Raw genomic sequence first — 25788 nt, 5'->3', positions numbered from 1 at the left:
TTACTGAACTTAATGTGAAGCTCAGAGCTACACACCTAGGCAGCACAGAATCTAAAAAATATGAAAGCTAAAACTTAAGGCATCATACTAGGATCAAAACAGAGGGTCCATGTACCTAATCTACACAGAAATTGGATCGTTTGGCCTGCAGTGTCTATATATATATGTCTTCATTTCAATGCTATCATTAAGTTATTCAAAAACTGGAGACTAGGGCAGAAAATGTGACCTGGCGTTTTATTATATATACAGCATTTCCTGAGTTGCGTTGAGAAATCTCTTCTAGTACACAAGACTGTATTGCTCTTTCTCTACACTATGCAGAAATAAACATTTCAACATTATAGGCAGTATGTTCATCAGTGGTCTGGAAGTAAGCATGAAATCATCTCTTGGTAATGTTTACTGATACCATGAAGGCCAACAGAGTGTTAAATGGTGATAAGTTGTAGAATACAGTGCAGTAAGCCTTGCTGACTCCACAAAGTACATTCTGACTCAGCTAACTGCACACTTATTCATCAAGGACCAAGGGATCAAAGCCATACTCTCAGCACAGAGAATTCTGGCTTCTAATTAGCTGATTGGGGGCCATATAGGATTGGCAATTAAGTAAGAAGTCCCATTGAGCACTTGAACATGAATGTAAAAAGTAATAGTAATTATGAGTTACAAGATATATCCTTGTATGTGGCATTGGTCAAGCTGATGCTGGAGGAATTCATCTAGTCCTGATGTCAGCATTTTTGAAGGGATATGGAAACACTCAAGTAAGTTCAGAAAACAGCCACAAAAAAGTATTTGCTTGAGGAAGTGGGGAAAATACCTTCTGGTGAGAGACTTGGAAGCTCATTTGGTGCAATGTCTAAAGGAAAAAACTGGAAACTGGCTTGATTCTTTAAGGAAAAATACTTAGAAAAAAATCTGGTTTTTCCTAAGGGACTCTTTAATCTACATTAGAAGGACATAAATAGAACCATTAGCAAAAATCTGAAGGTACACAAGTTCAGATGACAAACAGTACATTTTTCTGTTCTGAACAGAAAAATGCTTACCCGTGAAAGCTTCTAAATGTCCCTAACAGGATGGGATTCCTTTGGTCAACACTCAAGGACAGCAGTATCATAAGAGGACAGACTAGACCAACCCAAGTTCCCTGCTGGCTTTATGAATTAATGAACATTTGTGTTTTATAACTCCAGAAGAGCATAGAAATCTCACAAACCTGTAACTTTCATCACTAGACCAAGTCACACAGGCCAGGAAAATCAGTGCACATTGTGACAGAGAGCACGGAGCTAAACTGAGGGAAGCATACAGGAGTGTGGTGCCAACTTGCTTTCATAGTGAGGTCTCAGGTGAAATCTGAGGAATTAATTCTACTACCTGTGAGTGCTTCTTTTTGTAATTGATGATTCATGTCTTTTCCACTTCTCTTTGGGTTTTGAGTAGTGAATTCACTGTGCTTACGTGGTGTTTTGGGCCTGTCTCTCTGTCTCCTGCAGTTTCTAGCTATGATGAATTTCTCAAAGTAGAGAGGAAGCCTGGCATCTGGCTCTGCTTAATGCAAACACAACTCAGAAGTGCAGTTTTGCAAATGGTTTAAATCAACGCAATCAGGTTAATTATTTAGCTCATTTACTGTGTTCTGGGGGAAAGCAGGACAAGTTGCTTTTAAAACTATTATATGTAACTTAGGCCCTATTCTTGCCTCTCTTGTTCAATGCTAAATCCCACAATTCTAATGGGATTGAAGAACAGACTTCCGAAAGACAAACACTGTTGTTCACTCTGGAGTTCTTTATCCATCTAACAAGTTACTTTTACATTGCTACTACTTTTTCAGCATTGGGTGGTTTTTCCTTTTTTTAGTCCTTTTAGTAAAAAAAATGATTAATACTTTCCTATGGATACTTAGCACAGCATATATTTCCTTACACAATATTTCTCTGTTGGTAGAGTGAGCCTATTTTTTCCCATGTTTTATGACTTGATAAAAGCTTGAAAACTACAGAGAAAAGTTATAGGAGGGCTCTCAAAAAACTTTGGTGACTTAACTTGGGCTCCAAAGCTGTGGGTTCAAAGCCCATCCTGAAGCTTGAACTGGCAGACAGTAACACAGTTTAAATACTTCCTGTTGGATACATCATTCAAGTGAAAACATAGACAACGGGTTGTTTTTTTTATCTGATGGAAGAATTCTCTCTTTCTAAAAGACTCCTTGCTCTCTACAGAAAGATATATTATTTTCTACTGCAATCCCAAGATAAGGATTTAAGGTAGGGAGTTTGCTTGTATCATAGAGGAATTTGTCCTTAAGCCACAGAATAGTGTAGCCTGTAGTGAAGCCTGCCCCAGTGCAGGCATTACTTTTCTTCCCCTCTTAATAATCAGAATCCATTAGCAAGGCTTAGCATATCCAGATCAATCTTGCTCGTGTTGTTATCTCTCCACTAGCACAAAACAAAAAAGGGTTCTGCAGTGTGCAAGGTCTCCCAACTCTCCCCTGCCCCAATTCTGGTTCTTTGTTTCACATACACCAAAGAACCCCACAGGCTGATTTTAAGACATCTCTGGCCACTCTGCAGGAATGAGCAGAATTTTTTTCACCACGTGTACAGGTAATTTAATTCCATATTTTATAACTGCTGTGATTTACAACTACTATGATTTATAACTACTGTGCTGGAGTTATAATACTCAAAGCTTCCTCATAAACTATAGTCACTAAAGCATCTTGCATACCTTTCAGATGCCTACAATGCTTCTAGGTTGGGTTAATTTTATGAATTTTTCTGTAGTGGAAGTACAGAGAGAAGCATTTCCAAAGGCTCATTCCTCCCATCTGTTTATTTAGGAGAGGATAATTCATACTCTAGAGATACCTAGACTCTTTCTGTCTCTTTCTGCACACAACAATGAATTTTGACTATGTGCTTGGTGAATTCAGGGTTAAGTAAGGATGGGTCCATCCATTAATTACTAGCCTGCCATTTCTTATGCAACCAACAGTTTATTGGGTTTTTTATTACAATAAAAGATACTGCTGCTTATGAAACTTTAGCTTTATAAATAGGTATAGTTTTTTAACTTTAGTTTTGCAAGAGCACTGGCAGTAGTGACTCATTCTGGCATTTGCAGACATTTTGCAAAGTGTTTATATGAGACAGCACCTCTGTAGATCAGATACCTCTAGACCTGGGTAAATGGTACATTGTACAAGGATCTTGCAGGATCGATTTTAAGAGTAGAGTTCTGAGTAGTCCAGTTCCCTGTAGTTACTCCTCTCCAATGAAAGTTAAAAGTTTTGTTAGCTTGAGGCTGGGCACAGAAATCTAGCCATATTTAGCTCTAAGAGAATATGTGTTTCACTGGTAAAGGAGACAGTTGTGAGTATGGCCTAGAACTAAAGCAAAAAAATTTTTTGAAGTGGAGGAACAATTTAAATTCTTAAAGCTCCACTTATATTAGCTACTTCTTGGCTTCTAGTGTATGAAAGCTTCTTGGCATGTGCCCTGCCTGGGGTCAAGTGGGACGTGGGAGAGATTGTGCTTGGATGTCTGGAGTACTACCACTTGGGGGGGAAAATGTGTAGCATTCCAACAGATATAATTAATGACAAGTGTTGTTGTCTTTCTCCTGTGCCATCCACCCAATGGCTGCCTGGTGCTGACCCCTTGCTGTCCCGCTGACCTCTCCAAAGTTTATTTTAAAAAGGCATCCTTGCTTTCCCAAACTTTTCAGCTGGGCTTCCCTTGGGCTTCTTGTTCAGTGCATGCCCACAGACTATGCCTGTGTCCACTGCTCAGTGATCAGACACAAGTGTTTCCATTAGAGGGATGATTAATGGAAACTTCCTTGGGAATGGGAAAGGGAGAAGTGGGTAATACAAGTCAAGAAACGTGTTAAAGCTGAACAAAGAAACTTTGTTTCTTTGTTTCAAAAATAACTTATTTTTTAAGTGCGCTGCAAATTGTCCTTAATCACTTAGGTCCTGCCCACATCAGTAAAATGCTGCAGTTGTTTCCACAGGGGTGGGCTTGAGAGAGGTTTGTGCTTTCAACCCACTTTGTAGTGAGTGACCACATCAAATAATTCCATCAGCAGAACTGGCTTCTTTGTTGGCAGATTTAGTAGATATGGGGTTTAATGCTGCATAATGCAGGTGCATGGAATTTTCTACATCTAAATGTAAAGTAATAAAACAATGACTGAAGAGCATAGAGGAATCCAAACTGGCTATTATGAGAGTGCAGCTGTCAAGTTACTCCTTACCAGTAGCATTCTCCAAACAGAAAACTGCATGACTAAGTCCTTCATTTGCATGATGAGGATCACAGATTCTGTCTGATCTCAAGCTTCTCCTCATGCTCTGCTTACCCTTGTCCAATTGTAGGATGCTAGAGGCAGAAACCTGCTTCTTCCATTCCCCTTAGACACTATATTTAGCTCTTTGAATATCCAGGGATAGGATCCACCCTATCAGGCAAAGCAACCTTCAGGTTGAAGCAGCACAGCAATGAAATGGGTCTAATGACTGATGTTTTGCTGCTGAGGGAACCAGTAAAAAGCATGAATTAGGTACTGATAAACTTGGGAGGAGACTAGAAGCTCTGTGCTGCTGCTTCCCAGGGAAAGCAGTGGGCTGAAGTTTCTAGCGGTACCAAGTAGGACCTTCCACAATGCTTTACAAGGAAAAAGTTTTGCTGTTTTCCAGGAGAAATCAGAGCTTTTGTTGCCTGCTCTCTTAGTCTAACAGTGTATAAGGAGTTTTGAAGAGACCACAATAGAAAATGTTACCTTTGCACAAAGCAAACAGCATGGGTAGCAACTTTGCCTGCCAAACATTGCTGTTCATCAGAAACAAGCAGCTGACTACTCAGTAAGTTGTTATTTAGCATGTGCAGATCATATTCTCTACAGAGTCAATTTTTCAAGGCTAAATCTTGATTCTGTTGCCAAATCAGAAAAACTGGGCAGTTGTACTGTAGCAGAGCAGGGAAACTGATGCATGGGGCTGGAACTGCTGTTTTTCAGGTCTGAAGCTCCTTTGCCATGTGTACAGAAGCAAATAAATTCATTCCATGTTTACCCCATCAAGCATGGATGTGCCTGTGCTGGCTGGGACCTCTGTGTGCCTAAGCAAAGGGAAGGCCCTGCCCCTCCCCTGCATAGCAAAGACATTCTGCTTTTGTGACATCTGGGCCACTGCAGCTGTTATAAGGAGGGGTTTGCTCTTTTTAGAAATTATTGGCCAAGTAAGCATGTTGTTTATCAAAATATTCAATGTATGTTGTAAATTTGTAACTCTGATATAGGAAATATCAGCAAATGATTCTGAAATTTATTGAAGACTTCTTCCTGTCCCTACTCCAGTGAAGGGTGAGAGTTATATTTGATTGAACATGTAACTCAAAAAATACATTTTTTGACTTTTATATTTTGTCTTTAGAATTCATAATAATTTATATTTAGTTATAAACATTGTAAGTTAAAATTGCATATGGAAAATCATGTAAAAATATTGGAGGAAATTATTTGACTTTAGTTCTTCATATATGATGAGTTTTGATGGAATCATTGGAGTAGTTAAAATACAAGAGAGCTAGTGATCATGAAGAACATCTAGAATCTTTTTTCTTATGTTTCATCAAAAACACTGCTCATGTACAAGTGTGTTGATAACTCAATATGCAGCTGTTAGTAACACTGATGCCAGTAGAACAGCTTTTAGTCAGGCATGATATTTTAAATGAGACTGAAAAAGATTGAAGGATAGCAATATATAATAAGCATATATAACTATATGAAAGAACAAACTTTGTGTAAATTCTGCAGAACATACTTTCTTAAGAATGAGAATTAATAATATTAGTACAGAATATTTTGCCATCTTATTAATGAAGTGTTCTTTCACAGTCCGTTAAGTATAATAATTATTAGATATTTTTTTCTCCAAGATTGTTGAATTTTTGTTGGCTACCATTTTTCATTTCTTCTCTTTATACAGACTTTTCTTGCAGCATTTGAATGATTGATATTCACTGTATTGCTAATTGTTGCACCCTTACCGGAGAAGACTAACAAACGTTGTCAGTTCATTTCTGCTTCTTTTGTTTTCTTTTGTATAATTAATGCCCATTGTTGATACCAAGTTACAGTTCAGTCAATTGTGGCTTAGAAACAAGAATGAAATTAATGTTAGAGAAATATAAACTATCAACCAATTTGCAGGGGTGACTGATTCTAATGAAGTGAGTTTCTTTACTAAATACATTTGAATATTAAATTCCTCTACGGCATAGCTAGAAAGAAGGAATGCCAGAATATTTGAAAATAGGCTTGCATTGTATCATTAGCTCCTTATTTCAGTAAAACATTTTTTTAGCCCTGTGGAATCTAAATTGAGTAGAAACAGGGCAGAAAATGGATATGCCATACACCCCACCTTCAGGGCAGCTGGGTTAGCCCACTGCTTTAGCATCCTTAGTGCTGTGTGTCCTGGATCTCCGGAAGCCTCACCTAAGGGTGCACAGAGGGTTTACACTTTCTAGGCCATATCTACAGAAAGAAAGCAGGACCCCTTCACATCTCTTCTAGACAGGCACATGTTGTTTTCTGGTCTAGAACAGTTTGCTTCCAGATGATAGGCAAGGAGCAAAACTACAGTCCTGAGGTAGAAATGCCATCTACAGGAACACTGTATTTTACTGGTCAAATGGAAAGGTTTTCAGCACTGGATCGTCTCTCTTGGTGAGTAGTCTGTAGGAAAAAAAAATACGCTGTTTTGCATATGTATTTCTAAAAATGAAGGTGAATGTAACCACATAACAAATAAGGAGGATGAAAAGATTTTCATAGAGGAGCAGGTTGAAATACAAAAAGCAGTGGGGTCCATTAAGAAGTATTTTCCTTTATGGTTGGTCCCAGGCTCACTTTTGTTTAGCTGAATGTGTTTTGCAGTATAGTAAAAACACACAAGAGAGTCTGGGTCTTGTATCCTTAGTGTAGGGCTTGAGTTCTTTCTCTAAGCTTTAAAAAGTTCTTCCTCATTTACAGGGAAAATGGATGGTAAGTATGAAAGTACTCCTTACTGATGGCTCTTCCAGGGACTTGCTTTATTTTTTGTTAGAACCACTGTAGTACTATCCTTTGCAGACTGACATTGGTTTACATCACAGTTTGGATGATCTTCTCCAGTTGTATAATCACAGACCAGCATGGGGAGTCTGTGGGTGGTTTTAAGAGATTTTCTTTGTTTCAGGAGTTTGGTGTCCAAACATTATATGATTTGTTTATACTGATTTCATTGTGAAGGAAAGAATAAGTCTGATCTCCACTTTACTGTAACTCGATAGCATGACAGTTATCTCATGCCTGGCTTCAGTTAGGTCTTATTTGTGCTTGAGGAATATTACTGTCTAATATGCATAACATTATGCATGCATTTTCTCTGCTTCTGGTAGCAGCCTTAGAACTCTAGTGCTTCCTTCATGCTCTGATTTTATTGTTTATGTGACAGCTAAAATTATTAAATTATTAGAACTAACTGAGACTGGACATAAAGTTTTACTCTCTATTATCATTTAACTTACATTAGTATTTTTGCTTTTATTCTGAGTGTGTTGACTTTAACTAACCTAAGTGTACTCTGTGATGGCACAGTAAAATTGTTTGTATCCTGATCCTGGAAACCCTCTCAAAGGGTTTGCTTACATGTGAAGGCTTATTGGATCATTTGCATGAAGAGAGCTTGAATAGTGAAGGATTATTACTATTTATCTTAATAAAATCTTTTATTAAGATAGAGCTGTATATTCATTAAAATGCCTTATTAAGAAGAATGTTAAATGAAACAGCATCCTGAGGGCTTTTCTTCTTAGCTATGGTTGGATAGCTGCTAGTGGTTTCAATGCTTTACACAGTAACACAGACTTACTCAGGAAACATGAACTCTTCCCACAGCCTTCAGGTATTAATAATTACATGTCACAAGAGACTGTCTAAATGCATGTGCAGCCATTTATCTACCTTCCCAGATAACCAGAGCCTTCACATAACAAAACCTTAAAATACTCAGGATTGCACAGAGAAAGAATGAGAAGGAATATTATTGTATCCTACCTTTTAAAGAAGCCCCCAAAAGCAGAAGTACTGGATTGCAATTCCTGCTTTATCACTTCTGAACTTACTGCTAAAGTACCAATTAGATAAAGAACAGAAATTATCTAGGGAGCATGGAGTGATCCTCAGGACAGCTTAGTAACTGCTGTGATCAGCCTGTGGAGTCAGACTCATCCCTTTCTTTGGTCCATATATGACTCCATGTTGATCCATGTTGACTTTTTTTTTTTTTTTTTGCAACAGCTGAATCTTCCCTATCACTGATCCTGGAGGTGAGATTATCACCTAGGAGGCAGGATATGTAGTTTGTTGACCTAAAGCTAAGAAATCTGAAATCTGTATGTCTCATTCTCTGGACAACAGTGCTCTCATCTGTGCCATTGACAGAAGGACAAAAAGGAGGACTCACTTGCACCCACTTCTCTGCTGGTCACCTTCTCAATGACAGCAGCAAGCTCTGCTCAGGAGTCTCAGAGAGCTGAAGGGCCAGCTGTCTTCAGGAGAGGACTGTACATTTGTAGCCACCAGCTGACCAAGCTGCCAGGCCTCTGCCTGTGGTCCTGGCTTTGCAGATGAACTCCAGAGAGGACCAGGAGCTCACCCCTAGGCTTGGAGTACCTCATTGCCTGCAGGTAGCTCCAGACTCACCATGTAGCTTTCTCAGCTCATTCTTCAGAGAAACCTGTCTCTGATCTTAATGCTGAGTAAAAAAAACTGAGTAGTTTAGACCTTTGATTTTATTCCAGGGATGTGCTGTTTAAAACTTCATTCTTACAGCGCCTAATTTGTAAGCACCTGAATTTTTTATTGAATCTAATCCTGACAGGCTATTTTGTAACTAGCAAGATTTTGAGTTAGCTCTTTTTGACAGCTGTGGTTAATGAATTTTAATAAGAGATGCTAGAATGAAATGATAAAATAGCCGTTAGCAGATCTTCCAGACTAAACTCCAGCTGTTTGGTAAAGTTTTTGGACATATATCTATATTTTTGACTGCAACTGTAAATGGAGTAAAAGCAGGTCTGTAGATGCAGAGCTCAGTTAATCAGAGACAAGGAATGTCTAACGTTCATTAGTGACCTACCAGTTGGAGAGGTTCGTGAATTCAGTAAGTTCTTGAGGAAATCTGGTTCCTACTGTGTCTCTTGAAGCACTTTTTGAAGTACACAGTACCCAACATGTACCATTCTTATCAGAAAACCACACAGGACAGCAATCATGGAGATGACTGAAGATGCCTCTTGCTACTCTTTTTATCTTTCTACCTGTGCAGCAGCAGACTGAAGTAGGACTTAATGACTAAAGCAAATCCAAGTGAACAAGGCCAGTTCCTACTTAACACACAAACAGCAACAGAAGCTGAATCTGAGGGTAGATTTGGCCTTTCCTTTAAAAAGAAGACCTGTTAGCAGTAGAAAATAGAAAATAATGCAATAAAAAGTACATCTACCGCTTTAAAAAAAGCACAGCAAGGTAGCTGCTACTGATTTTAAGTGAGGACTAATCCTTCACTTCAAGACACATTTGCTAAGAAATGCTTGAATTTGTGTGTAAAAAAGCAGCACTGGACTAGGCAGGGGGAAAATATGTATTATGAGGCTTTTCTGCAATGGTGTCATTTAACTTCATCACCAGAATGATGAGCCACTGAAGGCAGATTAGTTTATTTCACCTTAAGGAAATACCCAAATACCCTCACAGGATTTTGATGTAAAAAGAGAAGCAATGAAGTCATATTACTTAATTATTAGCTCCTGTATCGCAAAAGGGCAGGTCAAAATATTCTACTTTAAAAAAAAATGAAGAATATAAGCTTGAAAAGGCACAGGAGGGACAGAAACACTATAGGTTTGCTTTTTTACTAGAAACCCAGGGTTTTTTCCTTCCTGCTTGTTGTATATTAAAGGCAAACTTTGGGGCACTTGAAAAGTATTCTCACACCTGAGACAGAGACCTGAGTCCGAGCATAAGGCTCAACTTCTTTTCTTTACTAAGAGGCTAGATAGTGTACAGCTTTCATTTATCCACCAGATTCAGCAGCATCTTCCCATTTTTCAGATACTGCCAGAATTCTCAGACCTAAATGGTAGGTTGGAATTTTTATACATGTAATCTAAATTTTTAAGAATCTGTAGAAGACTTCTTTTTAAAAATTAGCATTTTCACTTGCCTCCTTCTGTCAGAATATCTGATGCTTTCCACACACTAGCTCTCAAAAAAAACTGGTTTTATTTTGCAGTTCACCTCTAATTCCAAGCACTGAGAGCTGGGAATGCTGGACACTACGGGCTAGTAAGGAATGTATAGGAGCTTAACAGCAGGAGCAACAGACGCAGGTTAAAAATTCAGTGACCAGGAACAAATGTGCCTTTTATTTCATCTCCCAGCTAAAATCCTAGATACAGTTTATTGGCTTTAAACTTTTCTCATTTAGTAGAATAATCTAAGCTTAGTGTTTCTTCTTAATCACATCCACTTAAAATGGGACATATATGGCTCTATAAATTAAGCTTGCACAGAAGTATTCTTTGTTTAAAAGACCTGGAAATTACTTGACAGTTAACTATTAAATGGTATCTAAAATACCTGGAATTTTCCCTGAAGGAGGTTATGCCTCCACTGAAAATGACAAAATAAGTTTAAACCACAAGTGATGGAAATGTACCACTTGATTATCTCAAAGTCAGGAGCTAAGTGTATGTCTGAAAAATATTGAGCTGAAGTGTTTCTTCAAGGTGATACAGCAGCTTAATGAAAAGAAGGGTCACCTTCTTTTGAATAAAACAGATTTTTTTTTTTTATCCCACAAAACACATCAAGTGTACAAGTATTTCCATTCACTTTTAAATAAACTAGAGACCTGTTGAATTTTTCTCATAGCGACAAGCCAACAAGTATGTGGCAACCAAACAGTCATTAGTGCAGTGGTTATATTTGGCATTTGTCTCTGATGTTTTGACTGAAGAGTCTATCTTGGACCTAAAAACCTTTTCTCAGAAATCATAAATTCTCATACAAAGTTTTTTCTTAGTTCAGTATTTTTCTGAGGAAGAATTTTGACCAGCTCTCCACTAGGCTCCTAGTTGAATGTCAGCTGCAGCTGCTGACGTGTCCCCCTGAAAAATATGTACAAGATCTTGCTGCTTTAAGGAGCAGCAAGATCTGCAGCATCCTTGTAATATTGATGTACCTCTTCTCAAATTTGGGGTCCTGACATAAAAAAGGCTGGAATGAAGGATATGGTGTTGCGCATACCCAAGTGAAGGCAGGGAGCCAACAAAATGCTGTTGTAATTACAAGTGAAGATTCTTGTATCATAAAACTGTAAAGAAAAAGCTATAAATCCGAGCTGGCCTGGTGGTCCCTGGCAGCAAAGTGCAAAAGATTTGAGCTCATTCCCTGAGCTAGCCAAGAGTGGGATCCTCATGGCAGCAGCAGCAGCTCATTCCAAGGGAAGGCCATTCCTTGTGACTCCTGGGTGATGGTCATGAAGCAATGATTTTGGTGGGAGTCAGATCCAGCCTTCAGCCCTGAGGGAGTGATAGTCTGAAAAGTGCTGGCCATTGTGAAAAGTAAAGCAAGCTGTGAACCAGAGGAATTTTGTCTTCAAGAGAGTTTGTGTGTGTGTGTTTAGGAGCCTGCTGCTTTCAGAGCTGGGTTTGCACTACTGTTCAGATCCCTATGTTGGATCACTTGTACTTCAGAATGCAAGATTGTCCTTTAATTCAGGTAGTTAGTTTCATATTTCTCTACACTCACTCATGACACCAAATCATGCTAAAACCTTTGTATGGACATTAGAAAAATGCAAAGAAATGAAGTAATGCTATACAAAATGTCTCTATTGAAGTTCCCATCACTAATGAACATGGACCCAAATTTAAGCTTCAGTTAGAAATGGGGTTTTCTTCTATCCTGGAACATTCTTCTCTTTTCAGATGTCTCACAAGGATGTAGCTCTTTAAAAATCATTGATTTGTGTGGATACTTTACTAATTTCAAAAGTAACTAAGTAGCAGAAAGGTAGGAAATTATGAAAGCTGTTAGCATTGGGCAGTTTTCTAGAGACATTCTTTAATACAAACTATGTGTGTTAATATTTCCTGTCCCTCTGAAAGATGTGGCTTGATCTAAGCCTACATTTACAGTTTGTGTTTGGAAAATAAGATGATGTACTGTTGTTAAAATAAAATAAAATAAAATTTAAAAATCCTAAGGGTGTGCAAGTGATTACAGCAAAACAAACCCCAAATTGACAGCTGCACAAACAACACTTGCACAGCAGTGGTAGTCAGCTACTAAGAATGCCCAGTTTCCCATCATACTGGTAAGAATTTATAATTAATATCACATTTGGAGAGTCTTCTGTAATAAAACCACAGTATAATAAGCTAACTTGATTATGGAAGAGATAGAGAGTGGACCAAAATTCAGTATTGTTTTGCAGGGTATGTTACCTCCCTGTTGATAGCAGTAAGAGAGCAAGGCAGATAGAGTTTTCCAGTAAAGCCCCTACAGTGGTTTAAGAGGTGCAATCCTGAAAGGTGAGGGGGTCTTTCCCAAACAGATGTGACCCCCTGCAACTCTGATAAACTTCCCGAAAAGATGAGGGAAATTTAGCACACAGGATGTGCTCAGCACATTGAGGGATTGAGTTAGTAATGTCCCTGATAATTGTGGATACCTCATTGTAGGAGTCAGTTTTTATTTAAATTTTTTTAATAGGAGTATACACATCTGTCTTTATACCCAGCAGCTTTTCTGGCCCACAAGAAGTCCTCTGTGAATTTCCCCAACTGAGCTCAGTGGGATCTCTGTCAGCTGCAAGATTTATGTCATCTTTTTCAGTCCTGAGAACTGTTCCTTAAGCTTTTCACATCTGGATTTAATTGGAAAGACATTAAAAGACATTAAGTGTGCTGGAAAAGCATATTTTAGAGAGGATCTTTATAGACACTTCCATTAAGGGAGCTGATGGTTGTAGGTTAAAATGGGATGAGGATGAGCCATCAACAGTTAGCAAAGACAAAATTATATTGCAAACTACTTCAGATGAGAAGTTTGTCCTGTAACTCTTGGGTCTGACTCTGCTCACACTTAAATCAACTTCAATTAGGCAAAAAATACCAGCTAATGCAGTGAAAGAATACTCTGAGATCAGAATAAAAAACTTTTTCCTTTTGGAAACACTCAAATTTCTAATTACATGCCATATATACTAAATATAATGCTTTTAGCTGTCAATCTAGATTTGGTACTTTGTTGGACATATATGCACACTTGTAAAATGAGACTTGGAGAATGAAGAGGGGGATTGGTCATTAGGGCTCTGAGGGTGGAAGTATCCTTCTCTGAATGCCAGTGTGGCGGCCACAGGAGTAGAGTTTCACAGAAACAGAGATAGGATACAATTTAGTACGTGAGCTTCATTACAGATGTTGTAATGCAAGAATCTACAGCCCTAGACTCCCCCATTGTTCCAGCTACAATTTGCTCCTTGAAGAAACCAATGGCCAATGCTTTGCATTAAGTGTAATCTATTGCTTTTGTCTTCAAACTGAAGTTTCTAGCCATGTTTAGATTGACAAGAGCTTAAAATTTAAGGTAATGGACTCAGTATGAGAGAACAAACATTCTTTCATTCTAAAATTGCTAAAACCAAGGAATCTGATATTTAGGAAATTGCTCCCATGTCTAAAGCAAAGTGTATGGTCTTTAGACATAAAAATATGTCACGTTTAAAGAAAAAAATAGGTAGTTTCGTTAAACATTGTGGGCGGCAAAGTACTCTTTAGAATATTTCAGCAAAAAAAAAATTGTGAGAGGCTCTCACCAGTCATCTTCTCCTAAAAGGGTGACTTTTCCTCCTCTATAGAAAATGTTTTACATTGTTGGGAAGATGATAGCTTGATGAGTGATAGTGAAAGGAATGAGGCATTTGAATTAAATGGCTGTAGTGCAGACTTCAAAATTTTCTATCATTAAATACCTTTATTCAGAATCTCCTTCTATCTTGGCCTATGACAAAATGCATGTAAACTAGTAAAACTGATTCTTACTTTTATTGCCTGACCTTGAGCCAGCCCTTTCTGTGCTCATGTTCTCTCTCTTTGGTTTCCTTCTCTTTTAAAACAGCATTAATTAAACTACCTCTGTTCTTTAGTGACACTTTGTCTTATGAAAAAGAGGATATTTGCAAGGAGAGCCAAAAAGTACCTAAACACTAGTGAGAGTGTTTTACAAGATCAGTTTACTAAGTGAAAGAGTAACCATGTTGATGCAAGTATTGAGTAATACTTGATAGCTTGAATCTTGTTGTATACTGATTTTGGTGTGGATATTTGGGAATTCATAAAAAACTTCTAATATCTATTTTTTTGACCACTCTGTATGAGCAATTACCTAAGAAAACCACTTATATAGCAGAATAAATGTTTATAGCTCATCAATTTTGTTAAAAGAATTCTAGCTATATCTACATTACTGTGTGGGTCAGGGCCCATTCCCTCATGGGGAATAACACAGTCATTTATGTATTGACACCCATGCAGTGAAGGCAGCGGCAGTGATGTCAAAACCAGTATGGAGCTGTGGAGGTCAGATGAAGGAAGAGGATTGTTTAGAATTAACAAGTGTATTTTAGAAGCCACTGTAAACTCTTACACAATCAGGAATCTCAGTCAACTTATTTAAAATCAGGAGGTCAAAATGTTCTGCAATATATATAGGGTTAATGGCAGCAGAGTTGCAACTCTATTGCAGTGATGTGGAGAAATGCCTATAAATAAATAAATAAATAAACCAAATCATTCTGAGAACACAGCTGACAAGGATATTTTCCAGCCATCAGTGATGAGAGAGTGATTCATGGCCTTTTTTCAATGCTGGTGCAGGATTTTGCCTGAGGATATGCATTCTGCTGTTTTCAGCTTTACATTTGAAACTGTCTTTCTTAAAATCTCCTATAATTTTTGTCTGCAGCTCTTCAATCATGCTTGAGTGTTGTCTTTGTTGCATAATTTAAACCTCTACCTACCAATAATTGGACATCTAAATACTCTCATTTGGAAATCTCTAATTACTGAAAGCCCCTATATTACTTAAATGTCTACTTCCTTTTGAAAGTTAGTATTTAAGTAGCTTTTGTCTAAGGATATAAAATTAGAAGCAAGATTTATTTAAGATTAATTGCTGTCTAGTAAAATTCTGTTGTATATATGTAGTGCAAACACTTGGAAATTTAATTTTAAAATATTTTCTTTCATGTTCATAAATAAGCTGTGATGATGCATGATTCTTTCTGTATTTGTTCTTGGAATTGCAGCAACTGAAGGAAACATTTGAATTCTTGAACTTAGAAATAAGTTTACTTTAAAAGAACTTCCAGAATACTAGACAAAAACTATAGCAGATAAACTGAAAAGATACTGAAAATATTTGATAGAAGATTTACCTTACTCTTAATTCTGTTTTAACTGTTTAAGATGTATTTTAAGTGCTGGTACTTGGGGCCCAACTTTCACACTTCACTTCACTGTTAGAGGATGTAGACACACCTCAGTAGATACTGGCACTGAACCTGAAAGCTCTTTTGAGATGTTCATGAAGAAGCATCAACTTACTGGTTTCCTGCATAAATTGTCATGCAGGCAAATGTCTTGGTAGCACTTGAGTATATTGCCCCTTTCAAGTGGGAATATGAGTGTGGGAGGAGTCTGAGAAGATGCAGATTAAAGAACAGTCCTGTACAGTCTGAGTCCCATACAGATCCTTTAGCAATCCCTTCTTCTCTAATTCCTACCTGCAAATAAGAACACAACCTAAACTTGGCAACTAGACTAATCTCTCCATGCTGGATTAATCTCTTATGTTCTGTTAAATTAGATGTTTTTTACTTTAAGTACCATTGATTAAATCCTCTTCATAGAAAAGCATACCCTTTACTAATTTTTAAATAGGTGCTTTTCAGCTTTTCTCTCTTTGTGACTGGAAAGCATTCTATCACTATTAAAACAATCTCAACCCAGATGATTATGCAGCTCTTTCTTGGGCTTTAAGAGAATGCTTCACCATTCCTTACTCCTGGAATTATTGTATGGTCACAAGAATGGCAGTCAGATTTTGAGTGTGGTGGTTCACATGGAAAATAAGCATGCCCAATTGACTCTCTCTACTGTTAAGCAGTCTCTTCAATAGATGAAGTAGATGAATTTAGGTTGAAGATCAAAACCTATGGAAATAAAGTTCCATGTTGAATAGTGTCTTTCACTCCATGCACTTCTCAGCATATTAAGAGGCATGGAGGAAAGAGTACATGTCCAATGAAACTAGGTGGAAGAAGGTGACATGCATGCTGTTGATAGAAGCTCTGTTTAATATGTTGGAAAAATTGTTCAAGAACAGTTAATCCTTACTTTAGGATTACCCCCAGAAAGCTGGCAAGGTCAGGCTGTACATGGATTGTGTGTCATTTAAATTCTGGCTGCATGAGTTGCCTGGGGGCAGCATTAACTACAACGTGGGACTTGTTCTAAGCTACATCTGTGAATCATCATTCTTTGTTTGAAAATAGTGGACTCCTCCTATCCTCCAAGCTCCTTCTCTTGACAGGTGCAATCAGCAGCCTTAAGTGTAGTGCCTATCAGGTGACTATACCTTTGTGTAGAGATTAATCAGTTTGGAAAATGCTATTTCCATGTAAACTACACGAGTTAATCAGATTATAACCCTGTGTTTTTCATGCATATCATAAACCATATGAGGAAAGAGCTTAAAGTCATTTAATTAAGCTTTACACTGTGTGCTGTGAAAAACCTTTCTGAACTTAATATTCAAACAGATTTTAACATTGGTTCACATGAAATCTAATCAGCTGGAGAGAACAGCACATTGAAAGGAAAGCAATGAAAACTCCTAGCAGGAGTTATTGCTTGCAATATAGTAAATTCATTTACAACAGAAGCTGGGGGAAAAAGGGATTTGTTTGCAATACTTAGTTGGTGTCTAGCTTGCGTGTAGCCAACCTGACAAATTCAAGAGAATTAAATAGGGATGTTAAGGAGTCAAATTTTAGCTACTTTGTGTGCATGTAAGTCTACACAAAGAAACATATCTTCTCTTTGTGCATTTCTCTATGCATGAAGTACTGAGTGTGGGCAAGTTAAAGCCAGGTGGAAGCTTAGTCAAAAACTTCGTCATCTAGAGAAATTAAAAGCAATCACCAAGAACAATAATTTGAATACATACAAATTTAAATAGTTGCTCAGTTTTGGGGGACTGAACCTTCAAACTCACCTCTTTAGCTGTAATATTGTTGGGTTTTTTTCAATAGCCTTTAAATGTGAAATTAAAATCCATATATTAAAAATTCATGAAGTGCATCTCATTACTGATGCAGACAGCTTTGCTGCAATGTTATTGCACAGCTGACTCTGCCTTTTGAGGCCTCAGTAGTCAGGGAGAGGGAAAGAAACTCACTGATTAGAGGGACATTTTTTGTTTTGATTTATAAAACAAATAAACATTGATTTGTTTGTAAATACTACCAGTTTTTTGCTCATGCTCTACTGTTGTCTAGGCTTTTGGCTAGAAACTAAAATCCAGGTTTAGAGTCTGTGATGGTAACCTGGTATGCAAACATGTTCTCAAGTCTAAACTTGAGCAATAGAGACTTGCTGATGCATATGGCATGTGACTACAAGAAACATGACCACAATGAATCATTTGACTCAGCAAAGTCGGTCCTGAACTAAGACCCAGCTACTAAAGACAATAAAATCTTGTCCTGCATGAACTTCTCTAGACCCTGACAAATCAGTCTTGCAGTTTCTGCCCATAATTTTATGTCTTCAGAAAACACTGATTAAGGCCAAGCTGAATATATTTTTTCATGTACTTAGAAAGTTGATGTTAGGAGGCATACTGCCAGTGAACTAACAGTATGAAACAGTGTCTTTATTAGAATTGTCTCAGACCTCCTTGGTAAAGTCAACTGGAAGAGCCACAGAGAACAACAAAGTTTTACAATTTTCAGTTTCACGTAATAAGCTGAAATATAATATAGATTTAAGAGGAAAAACACAAACCACATACTGTGTTAAAACAAACATGAAAATTTTATCGTGAGGATGTGATCTTAAATGCATATGGGCTAGTGGAGTGCCTGTCTGCTGCTCTTGCTACAGAATGATCTAATGTTACTAGATTGTCATTATAAGACACTTAATCCCCAGAGTGAGAAACAGGAAGAATATTTACAAGTTTCAGTGCTATTTACTAATTGCCAATTGACTTGAGGAAAGCTAAAAAATGACTGGAAACATCCATCCTCATCCTGATACACACACATACTAATAATGGAAATGGCAGCCAAGACAAACAGCTAGCAGCGCGGTGCATCCTGTTGGCATCGTATTTTTGGCACTGTTGTAGCTACACAAAAAACAAGTGATACAAGAAATGTGTAAGGACATCTGTTCTGTAACCTATGGGGCTTCACTCACAAAACAGTTGTAAAATCTTCTGGGGGAGAGAAAAATTTCTCTGTATCTGTGCAGATGCTGTATTGTAAGAAAAATATCAATGGAAGGAAGTGTTGAGCCTTTGAAAGAGGAAATTGTTCACCAGATTCACTGTCAAATGTTCCATTCTTTCCTTTCCTTTTCATTTAACCTAAGTTATCTGCCATTCATAAGTTATATTTAAGCCGAGTGGTGTAAATCTATTGGGACTAATAGAATTGAATCATGGGTTAAATTACCCTGGTGTCTGCTTGTAACTCTTCTTCGCTGCAGATTACTTGAGCTCTGTGTTGCTCTGCTGACTATTCAGGTCACAGCCTCTAAGCTACCAGCTTCCTTCCTGAATCCAGCATCTTCATGTCTGTCTAGGGGCATGATGGGGAGAGAAGAAACATTAAAGGCATCAATTAAGATCCAAAGTATTGTTTACTCACCTGCTTCTCTTAGCTCGCTGATCCTTCCAAATACAAGCAGGCTATGGGAGAAAGAAAAGGGGGAGTTTTCGGTACACTGCAGAGCTCTCTCTACCATTCCTCTACTCCCCTTCAGCCACATCCCACAAGTGAACCTTTGAAAAAGGAAATAAACCTTCCCAAAACTCAAATCTTGTTGCAAATGTTGGGATATAAGTAATTAGGCTTCCCCCACAGGTAGCCTATGGACAGTAAGACATGGTTCCATGAAAAAGAAATCAGACCTCATATTAACCTGGAACACATTAGGAAACTGGAAGTTTAAGAGGGACTGTGAGGTGTAGGAGGTTGAGAGAACCTGGGGAAGAAAAGCTTAGCCCTGACAGCTGCTGAAGTCCTGGGTGGGAGCGCATTTAGGAGCTGGAAAAGTGCAGACTTCAACAGTGCTCACAAGAACACCTTGATACCTGTAGCCAGCATATCAAGGATACAGGCACAGACTGCTTCCCTGCCAATTGATCTCTCTGATATTTGGTTTCACAAATGCAATAGGTCTGAGATTTTATCTTTTATGTCATATTTCAGTATGGGAAAGGCATGGCTTGAAGAAGGGTGAGATGGCAAAATGAGACTGCAGCATATTACAAGCATTAGGATTTCGGAATTGTGTTGGTATTAAACATGCTTATCATTGAACACCTTGAATCATATTTTAATTTCATGTATTTTCTCTAATTGTTCCATATTTACTTTTTGACAGCCATATGCTCCCTTGCTCCCATTGACACCCAGTGATCCATGTTTATATGCAAAATGTTCATTATTTTATATTGCAGTACTTTTCCCCTTGCTGTTAAAAGAGGAGAGGGGCTCTCTTGATCTGATCCTATTAAGCTAGTGGCTAATGTTCATCCAGAAAGTTTCAAATCAGTTTTCCTGGAAAACAACCCTGAAAGCTGCTCTGTAATTTATGTGGGATGCCTTGCAAATAGTCAGTTCTGTGAGTAAAACAGTAGTACTAACAGAGCTACTCAGCAATTCTAGAATTTGGATGTTTGTGTTGGTCTAATTAATCTCTTGATGATTTCAGGATTTCAGTTACCTCTAATTGAGACCAGACTGTTCTGCAGATCATATGATCAATCTGTGATTTAATCTTGAATGAAACTTTACTTGGCTCTACTTACAAACTATGATCAGGGCATTTTCGTCCAAGTCACTATACAAACAAATAACCTGAACACAAAGTTCTTCCACACTAAGTTCACAATTCACACATCAGACCAGGAAGCAAAGAGTGGGTATGAAAAAGTAAACAAAGTGGGTTGAGAAACATGTGAGGTAGCAGTTTAACTGTGGGAGGAGCCGATGTCTCAGCTTCCTTCCCTCCCTGCAGTGCTACCTGGTAATGGGCTTTGGTTTACCATACATAAGAAGGAAGGAGATTCTGATAGTTCTGCTAATATGCATCAGGAAAAAATGGATGTGAGAAGACGGGAGATTCTTGGGTGCCAGTCCCTACCCATTGGATTATTTCTCACAGTTACTAACCCATGACCAATTAAAGTACAAGGAAGCATAGGAGCCCAAATCACTCCCCTTCCTCACCTGATGAGTTGTGCTTGCATTGTCATGAAAAGGACCTCAGGGAGAGGAGAAGAGAGAAACTGGGATGAAGAAATGTGTCGGGTTACTGGAACAGAAAAGTTAAGAGGAGTGTAGTTGAAAACCCTCGTTGCCATTGGAGGAATTATTTGCAATGAGCAGTGACTTTGCTGTGCAATCAAGATCAAGGATGGAAAGATAGATGGTGGTTAGATCTTATAGGAGTAGAGAATGTACATGTGAAACTTGTGAAGGGACACTATGAGGTGCTAGACAAATAATTTTTATGAAGAATGGAAATATATCAAAACATCAAGAAAACCAGAAGAAATGAGGAAAGAGAAAATTCTCTCTGGGGAACTCAGTGAGTGATAAAAGTGAAAGATCCAGTAATGGGATCTCATAAAGGGGGCTCAGAACACATGGTAAAGGTGGAGTAGATTGTAAGTAACAGTGATAATTTAGGTTTACCAAGAGACTTTATAAAATGTTAATTGCTTTTTTTTTTTTTTTTTTCCCCATCAGGGCACAAACCATAACATTTCACAGACTAGAAAGATTCTACTTTCATGTGTGATGGGTGGGAGTGCCTTGTACAGCCTTCTGAGGCTTCAGCAGCTAGTCATTACTATAGACAAATATAGACAAATATGGGACACGTGGTCCTTTACTTTGGGGCAGCCTGGCAATTTTTGTGCTGTTATTCATCTCACCAAAGTACACATTGTCTAATAATATTTAAGTTGTATAAACATACCTTTCAAGCAAAGGAGTTGTTGAGAGAATCCAGGCAAAGAATTAGTACAAAGGCAAATCTAGTGCTTCATTACAATGGCAGCTCCTGTTCCAGGCAGGGTCCCTGCTCTCTGAGGGAAAGGAAGATAGAGTCCCAGATTCTTTCTGTCCCAAAAAATAAGAAGAGAGCAGCAAGTGTTGCTTCACTTTGAACAGCACTTTAGGGCCTCCAGTCAGTTCAACTGCTTGAGGTATTATCTTAGGGCACAATGGGAAGAGTCACCTTTTCTTTCCCCTGTGATTAGTTCTGAATGCATCTCAGGAGGAAGTGATTAAAAAGCAAAATCCGTTTTGTGATTCTGCTTTACATTTCACCTTTTCAGTAGAACTGACCTCAGCTGTTTTATTGTGCTGACTCTATCTTCAAAGTCGGCCATGTGGTGTCAGAGAATTTCATAATCAACCTTTTCTGAATCAATTACAAAAAAGAATTTTTTTTTTACCAAAGCAGATAGAGGGAAGAGAAGAAGAAGGGGCTTACAGCAGATAAGGCAGAAGTTGGTCAATGAAGAATGTAATGGAAAATATTAGATAAAAACTGACTGTTCTTCTATTCCTGATTCTCCCTAATTGCCCCATATAGGCTCCCCCTGATTAAGCACATTTCACTACCTGTGTGTAAGACATCAAGCTGTAACACTGTTCCAGATCTGACTCTGGAGTGCTGGTAGCATCCTGCTGACCCTCTTCTCACTTCTCACACCTTCTGCAACCATTTTAAACTCAAAAGTTTGTCCATAGGATCTCTGGAAAGTGTGGGCTCTAGGAAAGCATGTGGGGAAGCTCGAGACACTTTACAGCCAGAAAGCCAAGAATCCTAAAAGTATGTCCTATTCTTTATATAAGTGATGAGGCTTGCATAGACACAAATGGGAGTCACTGATATGCCCAGGAAGAAAGAGATCTCCTCAATCCATGCACAAGCACAGCTGTTTATCATGGAGCCGTGGTGCACCCACTCTTAGCTCTGGAGGCTAGATGGCTTCAATACACAGGAAATTAACTGAATCTAGAATATCAAAACACACACCTTCCTTCATTTGGTGCTAATATAATTGTGCCAGTGGGTTTTTTGACAACTCATTTTTTTCTTTAGGCAGCGTTAAGTGCCTTGAAACAGTTTTCAGAACAAGGACTGGATCCAGTGGAAGGAGCTATGAAAGTTGAGAACGGATCGCATGAAAAGTAAGTACCATTTAAATCCTCTGCATTTTAATGCCTGTGTGGCATGGTAGATAAGAAATGTTAATTAAGAGCTTAGTTGCCCTTTTAAACTTATGCAAAACTATTTCCTCTGGAATTTACATACAGTTTGTGACAATTTGAGAGGATAAACACGATTTCAGGTTTAGTGTTACTGATAATGTTTACTAATAAGCTATGAGATAGTCAGTCCTGTGGAAATGCTAAAGAAAAGGATTTTCTTTCCATAGGATGGATTCTGTGTAAGTAGCATAACATGATTTTTGTCAAATGTGTTGTAGCACATGATATTGCCTGTAAATAAGCATAGCTATCTGCCAATAAGTCTTTATGACTGCAAGCTGAATTTTACCTCAGAGAATTTAAAAGTTGAAATTTCTTTCAGGTCTTAAAAAAACTCTGATATGGAATTTAGCTTTAAGTAGTAGACAATAGAACAGGGTTTCACACTGGATTTTCAATTATTTAAGAAAGTGGGATTGTCCATCCAGTAAAGATTTTTTTTCCAGCTGCTAGTCTGTTTATGTAAGAAAGTAGTCTTGTGTTACTAAATAAATTAGGAAGTAATAGAATAAAAGAAGTAAGACTAAAAGTGGCATTTGGAATTTTCAGTAGATATATTGCAACTATTTATAAACTAATTTAATCAGAAACATTTTTCCATATGATCTCATCAGCATAGTATTTGAACATAAATATTGTTGTTTCACTTTAAAATGTTACCTTCCACAGTGACCTTTGAATCTCAAGTGCCATCTGGTAATAAACATGTCTTAAAGATGTGCAACCCTGGACCTTACCACTCTTGTTAATGTATTAATCTTTCAGACAAGTCAAGCATCTGGGAGAGAAAGCAGACAATAAACAGACTAACTCAGGCACCATTGCTCAGGACTGCAAGGATTCAAAGACTGTCGTCTAGGAGCTTCCCAGCACCCACGGCTGCCACTGCATCCTTATAAACCTGTCAACACGCAATAGGGTGTATGTGTACAAGGAAATGAATGACTAATACCATTATTTGAGTCTTATGTGAAGACAACACTATTTTAACACAAGAGATAGTATACATGGTACTGTTTATTCAACTGTGGAAAAAAATAAAATTGAACATTTCCCTTAGAACTCGAGATCAGAGCATAACTCAATTGCCCAGAGGCAGAAGAAGTCTGATCGTGTTACTGGAGGTTAAAATAACAATGAATTAACAAAAAGTGTTGGGGGAAAAAAAGGAGAAACTTTACAATTGATTAATATTGAGGAAAACAAGTCAGCATTGGTTCAGTTATACAATTTTTGTAGTGTAGTTTTAAGTTCAGCTTACTGTTTTTTAAATAATGCTTGAATATTTTAAAATTAACCAATGACAGTGCTGTGAGAATTGTAGTTGTTGTCTTCATATATAGTCATACAGCTTATCTTTTTATGCAGACATTATGCATTCTTCATTCTATATGAATATGTATGACTTTAAGATGCACTACTCAGAGTTGTATGCAAACAGAAGTTTAAATCTTGACAAGTATTTGCTTAACATGAACAGATGTTAGTTATGATCATTTTCGATATACTCCAGGAAAAAAGCAAATATGGTATTTGATTTTCCTTGCCATAATCAATTAAAGAGGCGTCTTGCCTCCAAGCAACATTTTCCTCTTCAATTCTGCTCTCTGTTGTGTGAAGCACATCTACACCCCATTCTGTGTGTTGTATCAACCCACCGTTTGCATCAACTGAGTGTTTTTAATCTCTGCATTCGGACCAAGAGCAAAAGGGAGGACTGCAACGTTATCAAGCCAAGGGTGGAAACTGTTGATGTAAAGATTGTTCTTTTGTGAAAGGAGTGGCAGAGGAGATAAGACCTGTGGCTGCTCTGTACCAGCATATTTCTTTTAAGTGTGTGGCCAAATGCAGTAAAACCACATCAGTTCATGTGTACAATGACAGTGTCTTCTCTTTTCTTTATCACTCACAGTTAGACAACTACGAGAAAAAAAGGAAAAGAAAACAATTAAAAACTAACAAATGACTGGTTACCACACTAGAGCCAGGTTTCAACCAAGCTGTCCCCCTGCCACCATTTTTACAAACTTACTGTGTTAGACCAGACATGCTGGTATTTAGATCATTTACCTGCCCAAAATACAGATTATTTGATTTAATGCAACAGATAAAGTTTAACTGCATAACAGCCATGACAACATTGCACAAGATTGTAGAAGCACCAAAACCAGAGATCACAACTCAGTGACTCACGCAGAAAAGCAGAGGAGCAGCAATGTGAGGAAATGGTGCAAGGTACAGTGGCATTGATTCACCTCTGGGACGGGCTTTCAGGGGAACAGGCATCTTGCTCTCCCAGAACCAGTGCTTGGAGTCTTTTTTTTCTACTTCATGTTTCTCATGGGTATGATTCACTCTCAAACCCGGCAGATAAGGAGCCTTTGTTCTAAAAGTTTGAAGTTTTCTAGGGTCTGACTCCATAAAAGAGTCAGGAACAAGCTGAGCCTTTCAGTTCCCACAGATTCCAAGGGGCGTTTGGCACCTGCAGACTCAAGCTATTCAGGCAGCACCATACAAAAATAATTAGCTCTTACACACCACCTTTCTCAGGGATATGTTACCTGCCTAATTGGCAGCTGGAGCAGAAATTCTGCTCCTTCAGCTCATCAGACAGCTCAGAGAGCTCAGAAACAGCCTCAGTCTGTGCTTTAGCTGTACATGACAGTGTGCAGGATACAAATGGCATTACTGTCCCCTCTCATGTAGAACAAGAACAAAAGGAAGAGGCAAACCCATTCCTCTGTCCTAAGGGTGAGATGCTGTGATTACTGGGCAGTATGTGACAAGGAGACTGGCAGTATGGTCTCCCTGGCATCAACAGAACCTCTGTGGTATGCTCCCTATCCCAGTAAATTTTAGATTAGTTGCTTTGTTGCAGGTGGGCTCTGCATTGAGCACTAGACTTGCTCCAGTGCATGTGGAGTGCAGCAAAGTGATGCTCACTCTCAATGATCAAGTTGCAACCAAATGTGTGCAACCAGCTGTCTAGGCTCAAGAGAGCTCATTCAGCCTCTCCAATCAAGGCAACAGTAGAGAAAGAGTATCTCTGTGAAACTCTTATTTCA

At 38.2% G+C, this 25788-nt stretch overlaps 1 protein-coding gene across 3 annotated transcripts in view; it reads left to right on the top strand.

Annotated features, from left to right (window-relative positions):
• Positions 1–24601, top strand: part of STAU2 (staufen double-stranded RNA binding protein 2) — a 170798-nt gene extending 146197 nt beyond the window's left edge. For all 3 annotated transcript variants that reach the window (XM_053995765.1, XM_053995840.1, XM_053995685.1), the window contains 2 exons: positions 22554–22642; positions 23489–24601. In XM_053995765.1, coding sequence (XP_053851740.1) covers positions 22554–22642; positions 23489–23582 — 183 coding nt within the window. In that variant the 3' untranslated portion in view covers positions 23583–24601. The remainder of the gene's footprint in view (positions 1–22553; positions 22643–23488) is intronic.
• Positions 24602–25788: the final 1187 nt, after the last annotated feature.

The sequence above is a fragment of the Vidua macroura genome, chromosome 1 (assembly GCF_024509145.1).
Source record: "Vidua macroura isolate BioBank_ID:100142 chromosome 1, ASM2450914v1, whole genome shotgun sequence".
Lineage (NCBI taxonomy): Eukaryota > Metazoa > Chordata > Aves > Passeriformes > Viduidae > Vidua > Vidua macroura.
Note: the sequence above shows the minus strand (reverse complement) of the source record. Positions and strands in the feature narration are given on the sequence as shown.